Source organism: Taudactylus pleione, unplaced genomic scaffold, assembly GCF_031769625.1.
Source record: "Taudactylus pleione unplaced genomic scaffold, aTauple2 ptg000273l, whole genome shotgun sequence".
In the NCBI taxonomy this organism is placed as follows: domain Eukaryota; kingdom Metazoa; phylum Chordata; class Amphibia; order Anura; family Myobatrachidae; genus Taudactylus; species Taudactylus pleione.
Genome location: NW_028284675.1, coordinates 2351083 through 2376068, shown reverse-complemented (window position 1 = coordinate 2376068; position 24986 = coordinate 2351083). Strand labels below are relative to the sequence as shown.

At 42.2% G+C, this 24986-nt stretch overlaps 1 protein-coding gene across 2 annotated transcripts in view; it reads left to right on the top strand.

Annotated features, from left to right (window-relative positions):
• The window catches only part of FRAS1 (Fraser extracellular matrix complex subunit 1), a 539698-nt gene that overhangs the window by 293614 nt on the left and 221098 nt on the right, over positions 1-24986 (top strand). For both annotated transcript variants that reach the window (XM_088481448.1, XM_088481449.1), the window contains exons 15-17: positions 2277-2420; positions 15790-15930; positions 22608-22748. In XM_088481448.1, the coding sequence (XP_088337574.1) occupies positions 2277-2420; positions 15790-15930; positions 22608-22748 (426 nt within the window). The remainder of the gene's footprint in view (positions 1-2276; positions 2421-15789; positions 15931-22607; positions 22749-24986) is intronic.

Sequence of the window (24986 nt, the reverse complement as noted above, 5' to 3'; positions counted from 1 at the left end):
TTTGCAGGCTGTGTTTAAAAAATGATAGTTAGGAGCTGATTGGTTGGTGATTTATTTGTTACAATTTTATCTCTCTCCCAGCTTTGATACATAGGCCCCTAAAAGCATGTATTTATAAGAAGTAATAAAGTAAAATATATTAAAACCTCAGTGTTTATTAAAATATGTAAATACAAAAGCTGTTATAAGACTCCATGAACGACACTTAAGCCAATATGAGAACTTTTTTCAGGCTCTAGTATACAGCATTATCTCATAAACCTTTAAATTCCAAATCATTTGATTTCTATACTACCTCTCCAACAAGTAGGCACAAGCATGCCATCTTGTCTCACTCACTAGACGTCATGTCAAGAATGTGCAAGTCCTGTGTAAAACATCTGAGTAGTGTTATCTAAGGACAGGCTGATGATTATATTTCAGTCATTTAAATGCTTTATTCTTCCAGGAGCTGATAACTGAAGTGGTACAATAAGACCATAAAAAGCTGGCTGCAAGCTTGGTTGGCATTCATAAAATGAGTTAGTGATATGGCTTCCAAGCTGCTTTTTACCACTGATTTGTTTTGCATTAGAAATCTACACCCTTAGGTTCAATAAATTCTTTACCAGGAAAAATGACTAAATATAGTTTTTATTTATCTTTTATTTGTTCAGTCCATACGTATAGTTGCTGAAAAACAGGTACAGTCCTGCTTTTACCCTGCATATCACTCAACAAAATATTAATGGACCTGTACTTCTGGAAATGATTACCTCCATTTTGAGTGGGTACATAAAAGCTCATTGGGCCTGATGCTAAGTTGGATGTACGCCTGTTATCAGTGTGTACCTTGCATAGTTTGGCACTGAGCGTACTCCGAGTATTTCATTCTTATCTACACTTATGACTGAAGTATATTGCATGTTTGTACACAATGTGGGAGCACATGTGCCCGATTTCTGTCCAACTCAGCATCAAGCCTCTTATGTCATATATGTACTTCCAGCCTGGTCAGTTTGATTAAATTGATCTAGAATACATGAGTTAATGCCTTAACCTTCCCAAAATATGTCATAATTACAGCCACTAAGGGGGGCTATTCAATTCAGTGCGCTGTGTGGTCGGAGAATGCTGGTTATCACGCCTTAGCAAGGGGGTTAAGGTGCGTTAACCGACATTCTCTGACCAAAGTGATGGGCGCGCGGCTGTTAGTGCAGCACTAAGCAGAAAACAGCTGCGCACCCAGGGGGTGCGAGGAAAAATCCTTAGACCGCACAAACAGCGCACTGAATTGAATAGCTCCGGGAGCTCGCTCCCGGCGCTATTCAATTCGCGTTGAATTGAATCGCCCTCTAAGATATGAAAGTGAAAAGCAGTGATAACTTATAGCAGGTAAAAAAGGAGAGACACAGGCCAAAGCAATAGAAAAGTAACGAGATCTGCGGCAGCCAAATTGTAAACAAATTTAATGTTTACCAAGTACAACTGATCAGATAGAAAGTACCCGATCAGATAAAAAGTACTGTACTTTAAGCATTTTCTATATTGTTTATCTGGTATGTGCCACGTACTTGAACTGACCTGTTTTCATACAAAATGCTACAGACTTCAGATCTCTTCTATAGACACGTCGTTTGATTTTCCGCGTTGTATAAATGTATATGGGCAGCACAGACGTGTAATGGTTAGCATTACTGCCTCACAGCACTGAGGTTGTGGGTTCAATTCCCACCACAGCCCTACCTGTGTGGAGTTTGTATATCCTCCCTGTGCCTGCGTGGGTTTCCTCCGGGTGCTCCGGTTTCCTCCCACACTCCAAAAATATACTGGTAGGTTAATTGGCTCCCAACAAAAATTTACCCTAGTGTGTATGTGTGTGAGCATGTGATAGGGAACATAGATTGTAAGCTCCACTGGGGCAGGGACTGATGTGAGTGGCCAAATATTCTCTGTAAAGCGCTGCGGAATATGTGTGCGCTATATAAATAACTGGTAATAATAATAATAATAATAATAATATGCCGTACACAGTTATGTGCTTATGTTGGTGCCCGACAATTGTTATCCAGCTATCTATTTTTCAATATTCCCTGACCAACTGCCAGATCTAATTACTTTCTGCAGTTGAGATGCAATTCTTACCATCTGGACCTATTCATCCGGCTTTATCGGTTAATATTTATTATAGTGGAAAGTTTAAAATGCAAAAATAATTCTGTAAAATATTTATTATTAGGATTGCAGTGCAGCTATGATATACTTCTATATAAATTCTCCTGACTTCTTCCTTCTAGCTTGTCATGAATCTTGCTCAGAGTGCCATGGACCTTCAGAAAGTGACTGCTTAATCTGCAATGACCCATTCCAGGTGAAATACAGAGGTCGCTGTGTAGACAGCTGTGGTCCAGGATTCTATGCTCAGAATGGAACCTGTGAAGGTAATTCTTATGCTGAGTTACCTTGTATGACCTGTGTAAGAAGAAATTGGTATTATGACTGTTCAAGAGCTGATCACATCTCCCAAGAATAAGTAGTGCCATCAATAAAGCATGTTACAACATATTCCAGCTGAAGTAATGTGCTGGAACAAAACCTATCTACTGATTTATCTGTAGTTGGCATTAAAATGAAATCCTCCACATTGTGCACAACAGTTTGGCTAACTGCAGTTGAATTCTGGATTATGAGACTTTCAGCCTTGTGTAAAACAGAGAAGTAGAACAGACTTGTCTGGCTGTAAAGTAGACACTTTATGGAGATGGTACAGACCAAAATGTTAAAATTGTTTCGAACATTATCGCACAACTGACACAGTTCAATTTGATGCAGTAATATAAAATACTTATTTTTAATGTTTTATGCTAACATCTTAACTTATAAAAAACATATACAGTTGCTATATATTTTATGTAACACATTAGGGGACAGACGTTCAGTGTATGCAAATCAATCATCCCCGAACATGGCAACCTGATGGCGTCGTCAGGTTGACCGACATGTTCGGGCGCTGATTGATGTTAACAACGACCAGCGGGCGCGCGCATCGCTAGTTGTTTTTAACCTTTTACTGCCCAATTTGCGGGCGATTACCAAGCGATGGAGCGATAACGACCGTCGTTATCACTCTATCGCTAGGTATAATCGCCTAGTGGATGGGCAGCATAAGAATCTGTCTCTGTGATGTGTAAAAAGTAAAGTGATCACTATTGTGCTCACTTTACTTCTGAGTTCAGACCCCAGGACACAGCTCCTGTGCAGTCTGGTGACCACGCATGTGCTAATGAGCGTTACCTGGGAGGGATCCTTTTACAATGGCAGCTAAAGATGGCTTTCTAGAAAGCCTTCCAAAGCTTAGTAAATTTCACAATTTAGCGAATGAAAAATAGAGGGACCAGTCCACAACTGATATCAAAGATATCTGTTGTGGTCACCCTTCTTAAATCATGGGGCTACTTAATTTTTGGGTATACAACTGTTTCCGGGGGAGTTTTACCAAAATATCCCTTTGCAATTTTGCCTCTATGGCAGGGATGGGCAAATACAGCCAACTAAGCAATTGGATCTGGCCTGTTGCTTCTTCCCCTCGGATGGGGCAGTGCCCGAACTGAAGTACAGGTTGAGTCTCCCATATCCAAAATGCTTGGGACCAGGGGTATTTTGGATAACGGAATATTCCGTATTTTGGAATATTTGCATATCATAATGCAATAACTTGGGAATGGGACCCCAATATACACACATAATGCATTTATGTGTTATATACACCTTATATACACAGCCTGCAGGTAATTTTAGACAATATTTTCAATAATTTTGTGGCTCAAGCAAAGTTTGTGTACACAAATGAAATTCATTTATGTTTCATATACACCTTATACACACAGCCTGAAGGTAATTCTATACAATATTTTTAATAATTTGTGCCTTAGACAAAATTTGTGTACATTGAACCATAAAAAATCAAAGATTTCATTATCTCAGTCATGTAAAAATTATTCCGTATTTCGGAATATTCCATATTTCGGAATATTTGGATATGGGAGACTCAACCTGTACTCCCCCCCTAGGAAGAAGAGGCACCTATGATTTTTTTTTCTTAGAGTATCCATATTTTATTATGAAGGGGCAATGGATTTTAAAAGAGAGAGTACTTTTCTTGATATTTATATATAAATTGCCATAATTTTATTTTATATTTTTTTCAAATAAATTTAATTATGTAAAGCACCATAAGCATCAACGATACATAACTTAATATGCAATACAAATGATACAGTTGCATTTCAGTAAATAAACAATCAAACAGCTGGTTATCTCATGGCAAGAGAAAAATGGTAAAACACATATATATGAACGATAGTTCATATGGCCATAATGAACAAAATACAGAACAACACAAATGAGTTAATGTAGCACAGAGAAACATTTGATATGGCAGTAACAACATTGTTACCTACATAAAAGGGGAATAAACCAATACAAAGAGAAGACGAAGGGAGCCGCGCACGACAACAAGACCCATCCTCCAGAGTTTACCTCAGATGTGATGATAAAATCAATGTGCCCATTATATACTAAAGGGAAGATCTCCCAAAAGTTGCCATTGCTCATACTACATAGTATTTTACAAAGCATCCTCGATTCTTTGTTGAAGTTCCTCAGGCAAAGTGGAGATGTAGCTTTCCCACGTGAGATCAAACGCTCCTTATTCAATGAAGTTTCTATCCAGGCCATATTGAAAATATGGAATAATTTATTTTGAAACATCCACTATGAAGGAGGAGAATTTGAAAAATCCAATTTTGCAAAATAACTTTTCGGGCAGCAGCACTAACAGCTAAAAACCGCTTTCTACATCCCCTCGCAGTCCTTTGTGTGGTGGGTACCATCCCAAATATAGTCCATTCTGCTGTGAATGGAATATAATTTTCCAAATTATCGAAGGAGAAAGTTTTCTCACTGCAAGTCAGAACTGACGTAGTAACTGGCAGGACCAGAAACAATGGATGAAGTTATGTGTAGAAGTAATTCCTGCTAAGTATTGCCTGTGAGGTGTGAAGTAAGATCTTTGAAAGATATTTAAGAACATTTCTTGATATTGCGCTGTGGGTAGTAATTTACATGAACGACGCAAATTGTCAAGTAAAGCTTCACATGTTAGTGAGGGGAAGGAGGATCGCCACTGGCTGACCCTTGAGCTAACCTGCTCATAACCCATCTTCTTTCTCAGAATAGTATAATGCAACCATATAGCCCTCCTAGTGGGTGGAGGAGAACGCAGCATATACCATCAATTGCATTCTGCCAATCCAAATCAGAAAACCCCCTGATTATAGAGCTCAGATAGTGCTGTGCCTGAAAGAACGCTAAAGGGAATCGTTGGTAGTTTTCTCTGGCCTGCTCAAAAGTTAGTAGACTTTTATTAGCGATATCTACAACATTACTCATGTCTTTCACTTCCTCTCTCAACCATAACTAAAAGGAAACAATGTAAGTCCATTTTTAAAATCTGGATTGGTCAGGAAAAGCAGAAATAAGGATTAGTGCACATCTAAATTGTGTTGGTGGCGTAGTATATGCCACAATCTCCTCGTGGACAACAACAGGGGGTTCTCCCGTATCTATACTTGCCTACATATTTTTTTCTCAACCCCGGGAGAATTCCGGGGAGAAGCAGGTAGGCGCCGATGGTAGGCGGGGCCTGACATGTCACATCGTTAAGCCCCACCTCTTTGCTGTAAATTGATGCGATTAGCCCATATTTAAATAGGGGACGAGGCTAAATGACGTGATTCTTGTAGAATTGCGTCATTAAGCCCCGTCCCCTACTCGATGACCCCCGATTGCCGTGGAAATTTTCCCCATTCTGCCCACTTCACTAGGTAATGGGCAGGAATGTGAGAGAAGTGCCTACTCTACCCGGGGTGCGGTGGGTTACCCGGAAAATCGGGAGCCTTCCGGGAGAGTAGGCATGTATGCCCGTTCCCATAATTTTATTTTAAATGTAATGGGTCAAGAATATTCATTATGCTAATGGGGGCAATATTTTTATTACAAATATTATGGGGCAATATATTTATAAAAAACATAATAAGGGGCAATATAATTATTTAAAATATAGAAGGAGGCAATATACAGTGACTTTTTTACATTATTTCGTCAAACACATTTTAATACTGTAGGGGCAAGGAGGGGGTTTGACCCTCGTAAGCCACTGCAACGAAACATACCATTTAGTAAATTTCTCTGCAATACTTAATACATGTTTGCAAATGATTGCCATACTAGATATTAGTATGTAACATTGGAAGGATAGCGTTGTTAAAAGACATTTCCAAAGACCTAAAATTTTGTTTTTAATGGAAACCATTAAGTTATAATAAAACCATTTTAACATCCTTTGGTACATTCCTTCTTGTGAAGCCAAGTACATGTGGTGTCCACGTAGCAACACTCTTCCTACTCAGCCTGATTCAGAGATGCCTGAAATGCGATCCCGTATGCAGTAGACATGGGAAAAATATATCTGCTGTACACACCCGGCGATGTACTATAGATATATCGCCCTTGGAACTGGTTATATACACTATGTAGACAAAAGTGATTGGACACCCCTGTGCAAGCAAAATGCGTTCCATGCATACCATTGCACACGAGTTCCAATTGGCCACTAAAGTGGCGGTTTTGAAGAACACTTCGTAGGGAGGTCCATGCACTTGCAGTTCTATGGAAACAAAAAATGTTTTTATTGTGACGACAGTGCCACCTGTCATGTTTTTAGGGTGAAGCTGGACTGATATACAGAAAATTCGGTAACCCGGATGGACTGGCCAGTTCAGAGTCCAGATCTTAAACCCATTGAAAACCTATGGGACGAATTGGAGCGGCAGGTGCATTTTAAGTCGACTCGACCTTCTTCAGTGTCACTGACGGTAACCGTACTTAAGGTGGAATGGCAAAACATACCACCTGCTGTTGTCCAGGAACTTGTGGACAGTTTGCTAAGAAGGGTGTCTGCAGTAATCACTGCACATGGTGGACCTACAAAGTACTGATGTCAATAAAATCTTGGTTTATTTGCTGTAAGTGTCCAATTACTTTTGTCTATATAGTGTATCTATCAGTGTGTACCCAGCTTTAGAAATGGATATGCACCTTGGATACTCTAAATGCTCTCTATCTAGTACTCTAGCAATCACGTCTGTTTATTTAGGAATACTTGGCTGCTATTAATCACTCTTGTAATACTGTTCACAACTCATAGTGATGACTCTCAGCAGAGATATGAAAATATACTGTAATAAAGTCACTTATTTGTAAAGAACTTGCGCTATACAGTAGTCACCCCTTTCTTGCTTAAAGACGACCACTGCGACGTTCACCTTGATCTGGAGAATCCCTCTTGGCCCAGGGACTAGATGGAAAATGCCCAGCTCTGTAAGTACTGGCTTGGCTCTTCCAAGGGGTCAGTGTCAGCTCCACATGGCTCTCTGCACTTCCAAAACATGTTCTGCTCCTTAGTACAGCACGGTCTCCAGCCGCCACAAGGATGTAATACCCTGTGGTCCAGCCCCTCAGCGGTTGTTCTCCTGCAGCCACACGCCAAACAGGCTTCACTTCAACTGCACAGTCAGCCTCCTGGCTCCACTTCCTCTCCGCTACTGCAGGAATGCCATTTGGTGCTAATCCAACCTCTTACATAGCCTTTGACGTTCTGTTTCCTGCCAAGAACTCTCCACCCCTGTTGCAAAATTCACTGCTAAATCACTCTCAAATGGGGCTAATGGCCCCCTGGTGGTGAAGTGGTGACCATCTTACTGCAGTCAGCCACTTTGGGTGGGTCTAAATGCATATAGCCCCTGCGTTCCCCTACTAAGGACTGTGGGCTTCCGAAACCTGTCACATTCAGTGCTTACATTAAATTAGAATACATTTTAAGAAATCCCTTTAAGGAACTGCTGTATGAGCCTTGCATCACAGTTTCTCCAGTATATATAGGATTAAAAATGTGTGGCATAAAAAGGCACATTTCCCACAACATTGTATATTGTCTAAACCTGCAGTCAAGTGTGTCAGGGTAAAGCAGCCGATGGTACAGGAATTGTTCCATTAAGTTTTAAATTCTATTCCTCTCTGGCCGCAAACCTTAAAAAAAAAAAAAGTAATGTATTTATGCGCCTGGCAGGTGCTGCTATTCCTATAAAATATGGGTGTTATTTTATCACATATGTACATTACACTCTCTATTGCCACAGTGCTTCCAACAGATGAAGCACTTACTGTACTAAAGTGCTTGTTTGAGTATTTTCCTCACAGAAAACATTTTGTATTTATTCCCTCTGTCTTTGAAAGTGAAAGAATAAGTGTGTAATATATTGCTGTGCTACATACGTGGGCAGTGTTGTGATCCCCACATATGTAGAGTTGCAATATCTCATCTGATGGTAACACTTTCCATCTCAGAATAGCTCAGCCATGTCTTGGGAGCATGTCTTGTAGCATGTGGCCAGGGTTCTCGGAGCACGAGTGTGCTACCACACCCCCTTCCCCCCCCCCCCAAAAAAAGTGTGCGCTATATAATATAACCGCCGCATACATACATGGCAGGGTCATACATATATACAGGGTCACACATACATACAAACATATACAGGAATGGTGTCACATACACACAGACATACATACATACACATGCAGGCAGGGTCACATTCATACATACATACACATGCAGGCTGGGTCACACATTCATTAATACATAGACACACACATACAGGCAGGGTCACACACATACATATGCAGGCAGGGTCACACATTCATACATACACACACACATACAGGCAGGGTTACATACATACATACACATGCAGGTAGGATCACATACATACAGGCAGGGTCACATACATACATATACACACACACATACAGGAAGGGTCACACATACAGTACATACAGGCAGGAAGGGTCATACACACATACAGGCAGGAAGGGTCACACATACATACACACATACAGTACATAAAGGCAGGAAGGGTCACTCATACATACACACATACAGTACATAAAGGCAGGAAGGGTCACACATACAGTTCATACAGGCAGGAAGGGTCACACATACAGGGAGGAAGGGTCACACATACACACACACACATACATATAGGCAGGAAGGGTCACACATACAGGGCCTGAGGCAGAGGCGCTCGCAAACACCCTCCCTCCACGCTTACAAAAGGGGGCGAGCTGTCAATCAACATCGACAGCCGCCCCGTCTTGTAGCGAGACCCGTTGCGACGGAGCAACTGTCGCAGTATGGGTCTCGTGCATGGGCACGCCAGAGGCGGCACATGCGCAGTTGGGGACCATCGATCCGCTTGCAAGCGCTGTGCACTTGCGAGCGGGTCTGAATCAGGCCCACAGTACATAAAGGCAGGAAGGGTCACACATACACATACAGGCAGGGAGGGTCACACATACACACACACATACATACAGGCAGGAGGGGTCACACATACAGTGCATACAGGCAGGAAGGGTCACACATACAGTACATACAGGCAGGGAGGGTGATAGACATAACTACAGGGGTATAACCTCTCTCTTACCTTTAATGTGGACCCTGCAGCTTCTTCCTCGACATGCTGCTGTAGCCCCGCCCTCTGCTGGGATCAGATGTGCTGAGCTCCACCAATCAGGGCTCAGCACAAGCTCCTCTAGTGACCAGGAGTTTCTCACTAGAGCAGGAGGACAGGAGCTGCTGTTGCTGCTGCGGACGAGGCACAGGCTGTCAGCTACTTGACAGCTGCCCCGGAGTCCGACTTCAGGGCACCCTCTGGTAAGTAAGGCGCCTGGAGCTCGCGCCCCAGTGGAACCGCCCTCCCTGCTTGGGAGTTCATATCTGGCCTCAGGCGACTGCATAACATCAGGGCTCCAGGCAGAGGAGTTGCTAAACCTGGTGCTTGCCCTGGGTCATTGTGCTTATGACTTATTTTTAAAATGTATATTATTTTAATCTATATTTAGTTGCTTGTTTCATATCAAAAAAGGGCTGCATGACTCCAACACCAGATTTAATAAAACTATAAAATTTTCTGTTGGTATCTTTTATTACTGACAACAACTTAACTCCAGGAGATGCCGCCTTTACTGGGCCTGGAGGTGAGGGGGCCCAGCACTACTGGGTCAGACTCCGCAGAGACCCTGCTCTCCCCTAAGGCCTCAGATTTTTTTCTCTAAAGAGCAGAGCAAAGACCTCTTCTGCCAGTTCATTGGCCTTGGTTGTGGTACAGGGTCCTGGTTTAAAGTCTAGCCATTTTTAATTGTATTGTTTGTGAAGGGGAGCAGAGGCCTCAAGAATTGTGGTGACACCCAGTGAGGCACCTCCAGACCCGTTGCGCACGGTCCCGCCAAAAGGGTTGTTCCCGTTTCGGGGGCATGACCATGTGTCACACTCCGCATTGTCGTCATGCCGGGGGCTTGCATAGCCCTTTAGCAGCTGCTGGGACGCTCCCTGCCTTTCTAGACACAGGTGGGGGGGTGTAATGAATGTGCACATAATCGCTGTTCCACGCTCGCTGACACCATCTGAGGGAGTGACACCAAAATAGCAGAGCAGTCGGTGTCACCCCCTCATTTGATGTCACCCGGTGACGGGCTGGCTGGCAACTTTTAGCCTGGGGGGCAAATGCATGCAGGCGGCCCTGGCAGAGGAGTAGCATGTAGCCAGGGTGCCCGAAGAACGTGCGTGCTACGTCACCCCACCCACCCGTTCCCCTCAAGTGTTCCAGGGAGGAGGCGGGTCCATATGGGATTAAAGTAAAAATAAAGATTAGGGGCAGCCCCGTCGTGGTGCCCATATGCAGTGCCTCCCTGTGCCCCAGGAGAGGACCCCCTTATGCAGGCCTCCAGTAGTGCCCCCAGTAGTGATCCACCCTGTGCAGTGCGCCTTGTGCCCCCAGTAGTAAGCCCCTTATATAGTGCCTCCAGTAGTGGTACCCCTATGCAGTGCCCCTTATATAGTGCCCCCAGTAGCAGCCCATCCCCCATGCAGTGCCCCCAATAGTGGTAACCCTTATGCAGTGCCCCGAAAATAGTGGCCCCAGTTGTAGTCTCCCCCCTATGCAGTACCCCCAGTATTGCCCTTTTTATAGAGCCCCCAGCAGTGGGCCCTCGATGCAGTGCCCCCAGTGGTAGTCCCCTCCCCCCTATGTAGTGCCCCTAGTAGTAGTCCCCTCCCCCTATTCAGTGCCCCTAGTAGTTGTCCCCTCCCCTTGTAGTGCCCCTAGTAGTAGTAGTCCCCCCTTGTAGTGCCCCTAGTAGTAGTAGTCTCCCCCTTGTAGTGCCCCCAGTAGTTGTCCCCCCTTGTAGTAGTAGTCCCCCCCCTTGAAGTGCCCCCAGTAATAATCCCCAGTAGTGATCTCCCCCTTGTAGTGCCCCCAGTAGTGGTCTCCCTCTTGCAGTGCCCCCAGTAGTAGTCCCTCCCTCTTCTAGTGCCCCCAGTAGTGGTTCCCCCTGTGTAGTGTCCCCAGTAGTAGTAGTCCCCCCCTTGTATTGCCCCCAGTAGTAGTAGTCCCCACCTTGCAGTGCCTCCAGTAGTGGTTCCCCCCTTGTAGTGCCCCCAGTAGTAGTAGTGCCCCCAGTAGTAGTAGTCCCCCCCTTGTATTGCCCCCAGTAGTAGTAGTCCCCCCCTTGTATTTCCCCTAGTAGTAGTAGTCCCTCCCTTGCAGTGCCTCCAGTAGTGGTTCCCCCCTTGTAGTGCCCCCAGTAGTAGTAGTAGCCCCCCCCTTGTAGTGCCCCCAGTAGTGGTCTCCCCCTTGTAGTGCCCGCCCCTCCCCCAGTAGACACACGTAATAAAAAAAAAAAACACTTACCTCAATCCCCGCTCTCGCCATCTGCTCCTCAGTCTGTCATTCCCGGGCCTGGCCGCTCTGCATTATGGGATAGATGTCATGACATCATGACGCCTCTCCCATTACCCACTGCGGGAGCCGGAAGATGGAGCGGCTCCTGCAGTGGGCGCAGCAGCAGCTAATGAGAGTCTGACAGACTCTCATTGGCTGCTGATCAAAACAAACACACAGCTGCCGGTGCCGGCGGCTGTGTGTTTGTCACTTGTGTAGCGCTGAACGAACTCCGTCCAGTCAGCACTACACACGCGGTGCAGTCTGTGTCACAGTGACACAGACTGCCCGCGGCCCGCATGACGCTGCGGCCCGGGGGGCACATGGCACCCTGCCTCCCGGCCCAGCCACCACTGCCCGGTGATGCCATTGAGGTGTACAGCTATAGCATTCATTAATCAACTAAAAGGCTCTGGTCTTTGAGGTACAAAATACATTAAAGGGGAGAAAAAGTGGAGTAGTTGCCCAAAGCAACCAATCGCCTTCTAACTGTCCTCTCAAAGACTGTGCTAGGTCACAGGTTCTCAAATTCGGTCCTCAGGACCCCAAACAGTACATGTTTCCCAGGTCTCACAGAATCGCAAGTGAAATAATTAGCTCCACCTGTGGATCTTTCAAAATGTGTCAGTGAGTAATGATTACACCTGTGCACCTGCCAGGTGACCTGCAAAATGTGAACTTTTTGGGGTCCTGAGGACCGAGTTTGAGAACCGCTGTGCTAGATAAATGACCATTACCAGGTGATGGAATGCTTTGGCCAACTTCTCCACTTAGGGGTCTATTTACTAAGCAGTGTTAGGAGACAGAGTGAAAAGTGATCAGAAAGTGATAAGGTGCCAGCCAATCAGCTCCCAACTGACATCTCACAGGCTGTGAGAAAAATGACAGTTGGAAGCTGATTTTTTTTTGCATAATAATGTTTAGCTAACAGAAATAATGACAGAAAAATCGAATAGAATGTAATATTACTTTTAATTTATTTAAAATATTTTTGTTGAAAATGTGACTTATTTTAGTGTGTGTCTATATCCTTATAAAACAGAGCAAGCAAGATAGCTAGCAAAGAGTGATTAGGAAGCTGGAACATTTTCTCCTCTTTATGACCATTATTTGGCTCAGTAAGCAGCACAGTATAAAACTGAAAAGATCCGGAGAACTGACACAGCCACTTGTCTGCAGTAAAGGAGACAGCGTGTGCTGGATGATTGCTTAAAGCTGTGCTATAGTCCATCAACCGAGTGAATGAACCGTATTGCCAGAACAATAATGCCTCATGGAACTACTTCATTTACTGCTCTATGGGTAGAGCTGACAGGATAAACTCTCCCAAGTTTACAGAGGCAGCAGATATATCCATAGGAAAGTATTGCAGTAGGATTTTGTCACGTGATACTGCAGACACCACAATTATGAGAATAATTAAAAATCTTAAAATGTCCTATACTCTGGCTCTGGGGGTGACTTTGTACAAATGTGCAGCAACTCATAGCAAGAAAGTGGAGCTTTGCTTTCATTAGTCTTAACTTTTACTAATTGAATTTGTTTAAGTAACGCATTTAGCTTTATTTAAAAGTGAGGAAAGGTTATGGATAACGGAATACAAATGATATGCAAATATAGAGGTAAACACAGTAGCTAGTCTTTAAGTTTAAACTCTGAGGGGGCTATGTACTAAGCCATAGAGTGAGGTAAAGTGGACGGAGATAAAGTACCAACCAATTAGCTCCTAACTGTCATTTTACAGGCTGTGTTTGAATATTTTTAGTAGGAGCTTATTAGTTCAGGTAGGAGCTGATTGGTTGGTACTTCATCTCCATCCACTTTCACTCTCTCCAAGGTTTAGTACATGTACCCCCATATGTTTAATGCAAAGTGAAAAATAACAAAAGAAAAATGGTTTTTTTATTGCATCCATAGATGACCCTATTTTTGTAATACATATATATACAGTATATACATAATAAATATCAATAAATGTTCATGAAATATAAATGCCTAAAGTTTTTTTTTTTTATTACATTTGGTAGTTTGACCTTTTAATCTCAACATGTGTACCCAGTAAGAGAACCATGACTTTTATGCCCAGCTGAAATCAGGGGCTGTGTGACACTAATGGGGGGAGATGTCAGTGAGAAAACCAAAGAGAAGCCATAAACCTGGATATTGCGGCTCTAGGCTGATCCTCAGGCTGACGCCCCTCTTCCATAGCCATTTGAAAGTGGAGAATGAAAATGTTCACCTCTTAAGGTGGTAACGGAGCATTAAGCAATGAAACTGAAAGCATTAGTCTCATTTCATAATTTATCATCATCATCACCATCATCGCCACCATCATCCATTTTCTCTCACCAATTAAGCTCTTTATCTCCTGTTTCAATCTTATGCATCTGTCAGCACCATTCCCTTTCTCTTTTAGTCGGTGCCTCCTTTTATTATCAACACCTTCCATCATTATCCCCTATGGTCATCCCCTCGTCTATCATTACCCCTTTTTATTATTACCCCATCTATACAATTCATCCTGTCATTCCCTTTAATTATAACCACCTTATATGATTATCCATGTAATCTTCTTTAATCACAGCTTCCTATCGTCATTGCTACATTTAGCAATCTCCCTACCTTCATATATGCAGTGTGTGACATCCTGTTGAGTGCCGATTATTCCCCTCTGAGCAATGTGCAGAACAGAGCAGAACTCTGCACTTGGACCATACTTGCCTACTTTTGAAAAATAAGTTCAGGGAGATTGTGAAAGCAGCACCTATGGCCGCGGTGGTAAAGTGGACGTGTACTGCTACATCTGAGGGACCTGTCATAAAATTGTTTTACATCCAAATGTAAATGAGCCCCAAAGCAGTTAGTAAGATCTACATGTTGATGAAAACACACTGATACTTTTCAGAATATGCATGTAGCCATAGGGATCATTGTGCCTTATAACCAATGCAGGAAATGATACTAATGATCCCATTTTTTCTTTATATAACAGCTTCATAAAGGGTGGTACGGTGCAGTCAGGGAAATTGCTAGACTCTTCAGGGAGACAGGGAGATTGCTACTATTTCAGGGAGTCTCCCTGACAATCAGGGAGAGTTGGCAAGTATGACTTAGACGTGGCTTATGATCACACATTGGTCCACTCTGCGTGCAGAGCTCTAAGTAGAGGAATTTCAACTCCCCTCTTAAGCATTTACTAATTTCTGCGCACATATCCACCAATTGCAGTAGTCTCAATGTCGCTGCTTTTCCTGCACACCTCTATGTAAGGCGAGAATGGCACACTACGGCCGAGCCAATCATATATTTTTTCTTAAATTTAGCAGTCAGCAATATCATCAGTCATTTTGTGGAACTAAACTCTATGTAATGTAAATTATGTGATGTAAGATGTCCTCACAGTAGTTTGTGAATCATTATTTTGTTGGTTTATAGACTATAGTAATTTATCCCAGAATATTTTCTTTATTCCAGACTGCTGTTTATGACAGGCTGATAATACATATAGATTACAACATAGCTATCATTGTCATATGGCAGTATCCTCCTTCTTCGTTACCAGATTTAATTAACTGAATATTTTTTGATTAAACAAGATGAAAATGTGAAATTTCTTTGCACAGTGAAAGGTATTTTTTTCTGTTTGAAACCATAGAAAATAAATGGCTCAAAACAGTGATGACTCCATTTTATAGTTACCTGGCCCACTCTGCCTTTTCCTCTGAATGGCCATCTGCCTCACTATTTCTTGGTGCCAAGTACATTGAGAGATCCAAGCGAAAGATTCACATTTGGAAACCAACAGACCACAGCCATATATTATGTATGAATCTGATCAACCATGTTTGAAAGAACTGGTCGTCTGGTATTTTATATTGTTTGGCTTTAATGTGTTCTCCTCTTTTTCTTTAAGACTGTGATCCATCATGTCTGACTTGTTCTTCCGACAACAGTAGATGTTTAAGTTGTACCCAAGGTAGAATGCTTCACCGTGGCAAATGTGCCCTGCAGTGCCCAGCGAGCTATTATGCTGACTCTGATGGATTGTGCATGGGTAAGAAACACTTAGTCCTTTATCAATGAGATATTCAATGAAAAAAATGAGTTTAACCAGTAAAAACAAATTTTTTTGTTAGTTTCAGCTATTATTAAAAAAGATGTCAAAATGATGGTGAGCATAGACTAAGGAAATGTATAAATGATAGTGTAGGGACACCTTATATGGTTACTACATAATACATAAGGGTGGTGTCACAGGGGTGATTATTACAGGCAGATTGTAAACGCTGCAAAAGCTCCGCATAGATTACAATGTACATGAACTGTCACACAACATACAGTGCAGGAGCCACACTTGAAAGTTAGAAAGAGCTTATGGTAACAGGCATGGCCGTAGCTAGGGTAGTGCGGCCAGTGCCATCGCACAGGGCACCACAGGGCAGGGGGCACTGTTTGGGCCTGTTAAATTTCTGTTTATTATCATTCTCACTTGTAGCTTCCTCTTATTTCATCCCCAGCATCTCCTGGCCTCTCCTATCTCTTCCCTGGCCCTTCCCAATGAGTACATTCCCCTTTTTTGGGTGCATTATGTCCCTTTGAAAAATGAGGGGGCGCCAATGCTCTTTCTGGCACAGGGCACCAAAAAGTCTAGCTACGGCTCTGGTAACAGGTGTACATTTTATTATGGCAGACTGCTAAAATTCAGGCACTTTCTCAGCAGCACATAAAGCACTTGGAATGTTTTACATAAGCGGTCTGTCCATAGCTGGAAAAGTAATTGCTTGTGTGATATAACTCATGATTTTTTTCAACAATTTGCCCGATTCTGACGTATCGTAATGACAAACCGTTCAAATCATGCAGTGTGTACCCACTATGGGCCGTATTCAATTAGCTGCAAAAACGGCCGTTTTTTGCCAAAAAATGGCGATATTTTCATCAAAAAACAGGCGAAAACGCATTTGGCGAAAAAAAACTGGATATAAATTTCTCCATCCCAGACCTGGCGAAAAAAAATGCAAAATCCCTATTTTTGGCTAAAACTGTGAGAATTGCTGTCAGAACTCTTTGGACACCCCGTCCCCCCCAATGATAATTTAGCCCAAAAAAATTATTTCGCAAGTTGCACACTTTGGCGAAAAACGACCGCACAAATTTTGGGTAAAAAAAAAAGTTGAAAATGGTTTTAATGTATTGGGTCTGATTTTTCAGGGTACGGTATGAATGTGTGAAGTATTTTAAACATCGCACGCGGTCGCAGCAGGCGGTTTTTTACGGTTTTTAAAATTGCGTTTGTACGACACGAAAATATACTTGCACCCATTTTAACGTACCCCCTATTTACGTGGAACAGTAATTTCCTGGGGAAAAAATTGCTTCCTATCATTTTCAACTATTTTTATTTTTTACCCAAAATTGCGCGGTCGTTTTTCGACAAAGTGCGCAACTTACAATTTTTTTTGGGCTAATTTATAATTGGGGGGTGTCCATAGGGTTCTGAAAGAAATCACCACTTTTTTAGCCAAAAATAAGGATTTTGCATATGTTTTTGCCTGGTCTGGGAGGGAGAAAACTTATCTCCAGTTTTTTTTTCGCCAATTGCGTTTCGCCTTTTTTTTTGTGAAAATGTTGCCTATTTTCATGAAAAAAAACATCAGTTTTCGCCGCTAATTGAATATGACCATTGGTTAGGCTGTGCACGCTCCCGTGGTGTCGTCAGCGGCATCGTCAGGTCGGCCCTACATACAACCCAACCTGATGATGCGGCTGACGAGCCCATGCAGTGGGATGTGGCTGGAGCAGACCTATCAGGCGGTCAGTTATCGGATCGTCTAATGTGTACCGGCCGCCCAAAATGCTGGCCACTCGTTTAGTGTGTATCCAGTTTAAGAGAAAGAAGTCACATTTTTTTCTTGTTTCCTTAATTATTTTCAAATAAAACTATGATACACTTAATAATGTTGCTAGATACACTTTTTATCAGGGTGTATGTACCATTGCCCTTTCCTACAGATTATTGATCTTTAGTAGATAGGGGTACATCTAGTTCTCTATCTGCCCCCACCACAGTAACATTACACTGTGTAGGTAGTGAGAAAAGATGCACACATTACTCAGATTACATTTGTGATGATATCTGTTTGTAGATGTGCTGGGGGGTGATTAATAGTACTAATGATTTTATTTATTAAACAGTTAAACATAGAGTTTGGTTTATACTTTGGGGTTTCTGTTGCACATTGAGCCCCTAAAAATGGATTACCCTTTAAAGTTGAATGATGCATTTATACAACAAATAGGATATTGTCAAGATAGCTGGGTTTTTAATGAAATTTGGATGAAAAATATGTATAAATCTAAATGTTGATCCAGACAGATTTTTAGCTGTGTAAATGCAGTGATATGCATATGATCTGCTACTTTTTGCATCTGTTTATTAAGCTTTTTGCTTACTTTAGTGCAGCAAAGGGACTTACTCAGCATAGAACCAGGGTCATTTATTTTTCCATCCTAGATCGTTCAATGCTTTGCCTGGGCATTTTATGTTTCTATTATCATCATGTTCAATCCATGTATGAATTAAAGTACAAGCTGTTTTCTATTTTTTTTTAAATGTTATTATTGTTATTAAGAAAAATAGTACCCAACTGTATAGTTCTGCGAAGACGCATGCAATTATTCTCAGCGCTGCACGCACCAACACTTGACACATTGTAATGGAAACATTGCATTGTGCTTTTGTGGCACTCATTCTACAGTATAAATGGACTCATTAATATGCTCTTGTCTATACTTTGTTTCCCCTAAATGGTTTCTTGTTTTCTATGTCTAATCAAATCCACAGGTAACAGGGAACAAAATGGATAAACACTCTGTGTAAAATAAGCTCAGGGATACTATAGGCAGAGGGCCTGATTCAGCAAGGATCGCAACTGATGCCCGCAATCAGCCGATTGTTATGTTCTGCGCATACATCGCAGTGTACATGCGCGAACCAGCCACTGCGATCGGAACCGCGATCGCAGTGAATACGCAGACCCATCGCAGAGTGATTGACAGGAAGTACCGTTTGAGGGTGGTGACAGGGGGGTGGTCGGCGAAATGCACGCCTGTGCATTTGAACGCCGTTGCAGGGGCGTGCAATACGCAGCTTGAGTACGCACTGTGTACGATGAGGTTAGCAATTCCTGAGTAAGGTCAGACCTTGTGCCAGTGTGCATGAGGCTGTGATTGTACTCGATACTTTTACAGTAATGCTAAGCATTACGGATGTGTGTAAGGTAAAGTGGGCGTCCTTATGTTGTGCTGCGACGCATAGCGATCGCAATATAGGCGTTTATATTAATATTGTGCAGTGATAATGTTTATCTTACTAAATTAAAGATTTTCTAAGCATTTGAGTTGTCGTCAGTTTCAATTAAATTTTACTTTTTTGAGGAGTGGTGACAGGAAATCAAACTGGTGGAGATATGATTATAAATAGCAGGCAATAAACATCAGCTAATACCAGTAATTTGTTACAATATAAGCAGCAGGGCACAGCTAGCAGAACGGTGTACGTTACATGATTAGAATCTCTGAGGAACTTCATTTTCTTCTCCTGCAAAACTTGTGCTTTGTCGTACACAATGCAGTCTGGATGCTCCATATTAAACGCAATTAGAGAGTGCATCCACATTCTGGCAATATTTTACCCATTCTTATCTGGTAAAATTATTAGCTGATCTATGGAGTTGACCATTTTAATAGACCAATACCAACAAGGAAATAAGATGGATACGTAAGAAAACTTGTGATCCAATAGGCCTGGTTAATATAACAGATAATAAAGATGAACAGGAAAGGACATCACTGGGGCAGATGTATGAAGCTCTGGGAAGTGATAAAGTGCAGAGTGATAAACGACCAACCAATCACCTCCTAACTGTCATGTTACAGGCTGTGTTTGAAAAATGACAGTTGGGAGCTGATTCGTTGGTCGTTTTTCACTCTGCACATTATCACTTCCAGAGCTTAATACATCTGCTCCACTAACATAACATAACCCACATAACAGTACTTGTCATGAGTCGTTTTCAAAAGTATTTTAATTTTGAAATGAATTATGCCCACACCGTGAATAAGAATGTCTTGCAAGCATCCAGGACACTCAGGGCCTATTGGCAGGGCCGGTACTACCATTGGGCTGCTTTAGGCAGCCGCCTAAGGGTGCCGGCCACTGGAGGGCGCCGCTGAGTCCACAAAAATAAAAATGAATGGCATAACTCATGGCTTAGTGGCATATAAATGAATTTGTGGCACAGCTGTGTGGCATATTATGATTTTGCAGCAGTGTTATGAGGTACATTATGATTTTGGTGCTCTGCTGTGTAGCATATTCTATATGGTATATTATGACTTTGGGACACTGCTATGTGACATATAAACTGGAGAGAATAGTGCATGGCATATTATGAATTTGAAGGAGCAGGGTTGGTTGGACAAATCTTGCCTAGGGCATCTGGAAACCTTGTACCTTGCCTATTGGCTGTATATTCATCTTGGAAATACAGGCATGTCAGTTCTGTAGAACCCATGTAAAAAAAAACAGTTGATGTATTAAATGTTCTGTCAGACTGTATCATCACATTTATTATTTGTATGATCATCTTTCCCCAGCTCTTTAATTTGTAGTTGGTATGGTACCAGCTATAATTAATGTCTCACGCTGTCAAACATCATTCATTTCAAACCTAAACAAATGTGTAATCCAACCTACCCAGTGTGTAGTTATTTATCAGTCCAAGCACTTACCAGCATTAATACTGCACACATTTTCTGATCCAAGGCAGATGATCTTCAAACCTTGAGGTTTTCATAGTTTAATGTGTAATAATGTCCTTGTCATGATGCAGTGCAAGAGTTCCTCTGTGGAGGACGGTGAGCCGGGGGGTTCAGATGACTAGGGAAGTGACAGTCCTAGTTTCCCCAATAAAGGTCAAACCCAGGTGTTGGCGAGACCTAGCCAGAGGCACGGAGTCTAACCCACTTGGTGGTCTTCACCAGTGACCCCTCTAATTGGGATGTGGGTTTTGCCGCACCAAGTGAGCAGGTCATGGCCCTCTGACTAGGTACCTGGGAGAGATGAGGAAACGAGGATGACACTGTAACTAGTACACAAGAGATTAACTGAATACAGGGAATTAACTGAGTACATGAGCACTGGAGATGAACTAAATACTTGAATATTGGAAAGGAACTGAATACTGGAACACTGGTGATGAACTAAATACTTGAACACTGGTGATGAACTGAATACTTGAACACTGGTGATGAATGGAATACTTGAACACTGGTGATGAACTTGAGAATGCTTGAACACTGGTGATGAATGGAAAACTTGAACACTGGTGATTAACTAAATACTTGAACACTGGAAATGAACTTGAGAATGTAGAGATCCTGGTGTAGATTTGCACAGGGGAACTCAGAGAAATGTGGACACAGGCATGTACTAGGATTTGGTAGAGGTCCAGATGAAAGCCTGTAATTAGCAGGAAACATGACACCTCAGTACCCCAGAGAAACTGCAATAGAGGCTGAGAAGCACACTGCAAAATACACAGGAAAAGTAACATTAAAGACTGGAAAACTGAGAGAGAGCTCAAGTCTCAGACGGAAAATTAGCATGGAAGCTAATGCAGGAAATAGTGGAGCACTGTGAGTAGGCTGAAGCAACACTCTGAAGGAAATAGCACAGAGCCACACTGGTGAGAAACAGTCACTGGAACAGCGAAGTTGAACAACAGTTTCCTGCTGCTGGAGTCAGACTAAAATACCCAATGGTAGCTGTTCACTGGATCAGAGGATCAGTTGAGTGACCACAGGACTACCATTGGGAGAGACTAGTCAGGTGATATGGACCAACATGGCTGCACCCATGCCTGGCACCCCGGAAACCAGGACGCATGCACAAAAGCCCTAGCAGACCCCGGGGAAAATATTCAGACACCACTCACCTCCACTCCCAGCGACTGAACACCTAAGCCCAAGGACGCCGGTGGGGAGGTGAGTAGTAGCCGATCCCAGGCCACATCCTGACAGTCCTATTGCTTACATTTTGTTGGTCATGCTAATGCTATTGTGCTAGTGGTAGCTATCCTGATACAGAACTCCAGACACCAGCTGGTCCGGAAGGAATAACTGTCAGTTCTCAAATGGTAGAGCCCTCATTGATTATTATTATTATTTTTATATATATATATATATATATATATATATATATATAAAAATTTTTAAAGCAACTACACTTTTATTGTGCCTAACAAAAAACATTCTGCAATGCTATTTTAGACTGATGTACAGATTCTCATTCTTCACAATGTTCTAGCTGTGCCCAGTCAGTCATCCCAACCTCCCGCTGATTACTTTGGTTCAAAGATGAATCCAACACTCAAAAACTTTTCAGTTGACTTTATTCCATAGTGTTATCATCAGGAGTATTTCCAACTGCAGAATGTGACATTGTTACCGCCCTCCTGTGACCTGATCTGTTATCAGCATGCACATTTTACTGGCAAGCATTTCACAGCATGTTCTAATACAAGACAAATCTTAACATAACATATTTGCAGCTTCCCTTAGGTTGATCTTTGGGGATAATCGGTTTTGAAAAAAAAAAAAAAAAAAAAGTACCCCGAAATGTTTCTTTCAGTTATGAAGCATCTGTTCTTGTATTCTTTGTTTCCCCAGCTTGTCACAAAGAGTGTGCATCATGTTCCGGACCACTGGCCAACCAGTGCACCTCCTGTTCACCTCCGTTGGCCTTGCTGAAAGGACAGTGCATCAGCAACTGTGGCCTAGGACATTATTTTGATGGAAGTCTCTGCAATGGTAACTAGTTGTTTTTTTTTCAGATGCATAGAAGATTATGTAGAAATGCAACATGATAGTTTTATCTTTTTTCATATTTGCTTAATCTAAATGTCCTTGACTTTTAGTACCAGGTTTGGATGTTTTGTTCATGAAAATGCCTCTGCTATTTAGTATTGCCCAGTATTCCCAGCACCACTTCCTTTGCTTTGGTTGCTAGATGCAGTTCTTACTATCGGTTTTTATCCCTTATGTTTTGTATAACCTAATATATGAGCAAGATGACTACTAATAGAAATACAGCAGGACCCTTATAGATGTAAAGGTCATCTTAGGTAGGTGTAGTGTCCTATGTCTGCTAAGAGCAAAATACTATTGTTTTTTTGGTTGTGCAAGCTGATTGTGTCATGCTGGGTAGGTGTATTGTTTTAAATGTACATAGTTTAGAAATGATTGTATTATGGACATATCATGCTGTGTAGTTGTAGTGTTCTGTGTCTGTACAGAGTATAATAGAATTGTGGGCCTGATTCAGCAAAGAACACACGGATGCAGACGCACCACCTGGCAGCTGTGAGAATATGCTAATGAATGCATATGCACGGCAGTCACAGCAGAATAAGTAGACGCCCAGCACTACATAATACCACCCACTTCCCTTTACTTGCGTCCTCTATACCTGGCAAGACAGTGGAGACTTCGGTAACATCGAGAACCATCAGACCCATACGCACAATAGTGGTTGACCTGACCCTCCCGCAGACATAACGAGCCTCCTGTGTGCAACTAGACCCTAGGGCTTAATTATGCACGCCCCTGAAACGCCGTCCAAACGCACAGGCACACCTGCGTTTGCCCGACCACCTGTCAATCACTTGTCCTTGGGACTCCCTGCATATGCATACTCCAACGCACTGGCCGGTTCGCGCACTGCGATGCATACGCATGCGCAGAGCAAAACCATCGACCGATTGCGTGCATCTGCATCCATGCTTTCCTTGCTGAATCAGGCCCTGTGATAACGTCCACTGGTCAGGTCATATATATCGGTAGAAGTAGTTTCCCCTTTTTGTAAAGAGGGTAATACAATTTTATTATCATATCCAGTAGTTTGGTCATGTGTTGTAAGATTAATGTTCTATGAGAATTCCAGAAAAAGTACGTATTCATTCATCTACCCAACAGCAGAATGTCACTGGAACTTTATCAAAGCTTGGAGAGAAATAAAGTGGAGATTGATAAAGTACCAACCAATCAGACACTGTCATTTTACAGACTATGGGGTTTATGTATTAAGAGAGATAAAGTGGACAGAGAAAAAGTACCAGCCAATCAGCTCCTAACTGTCATTTGGCAAACACAGCCTGTAAAGTGACAGTTAGGAGCCGATTGGTTGTTACTTTATCTCCATCCACTTTTTTGTATTTGAAACCTGACAGTTAGGAGCTGACTGGTTGGTACTTTATCTCTCTCCAAGCTGTGATAAATTTCCCCTTAGTGTTTTTTTGCACGACACATAATACTTTTAGAACAAGGGTGTAGGAGTAGTTGTCAACAATGAGATAAGCTGTTAACTAGTAATTTAGTCAAGCTAGATTTGCCTGTCAGTCCACCATATAATCAGGTGTATCTAAATTTTATATAGCAAAAACCTGTTTAAGGTAGTAGATTCAGAGTATGTTTAGCTATATTATTCTGGAGAATGTATCTAACCAATGGTGGCAGGTAGTGTATGTTCTAATTTTGCAAAGTGTTTTGTTTAAATATTGACAAAAAAGTATACAAAAATAATTGTTTTTAAATATATTGCAATATATTCTAGCACCCTGCACCTGTTAAAACCTGTGTAGCTCCTATATCCTGCCTGGGGTGCTTTGCTTTGGTGCTTCTAGCACACAAACTGGTGTATTTCAGCAGTTTGTTGTATCAGCTAAGTATGCTAGAAGCACCAGAGCAGACAGTGACACCCCAGGTACTATAGAGGAATTGCATGGGTTGTGACAGGTGTAGGGTGCTAGAATACTAACATACTGGATTGTAAAATGTATATGCTTCCAAATAGTCTCCTTATTTCAGTGACATTGTAATAATTATCAAAAGATTGCAATTGTACATGTCTAAAAGAATGTTGGCAAGAAAACGGCACTTCATTTAAAGAATGAAGCCTCAATTATTTGTGGGTGAATTTCTTGAAGGGCATGGGTGATTTTATTTCATTGCAGCAGCACTATTAATATGAAGTAGCACTGAAACAATTAC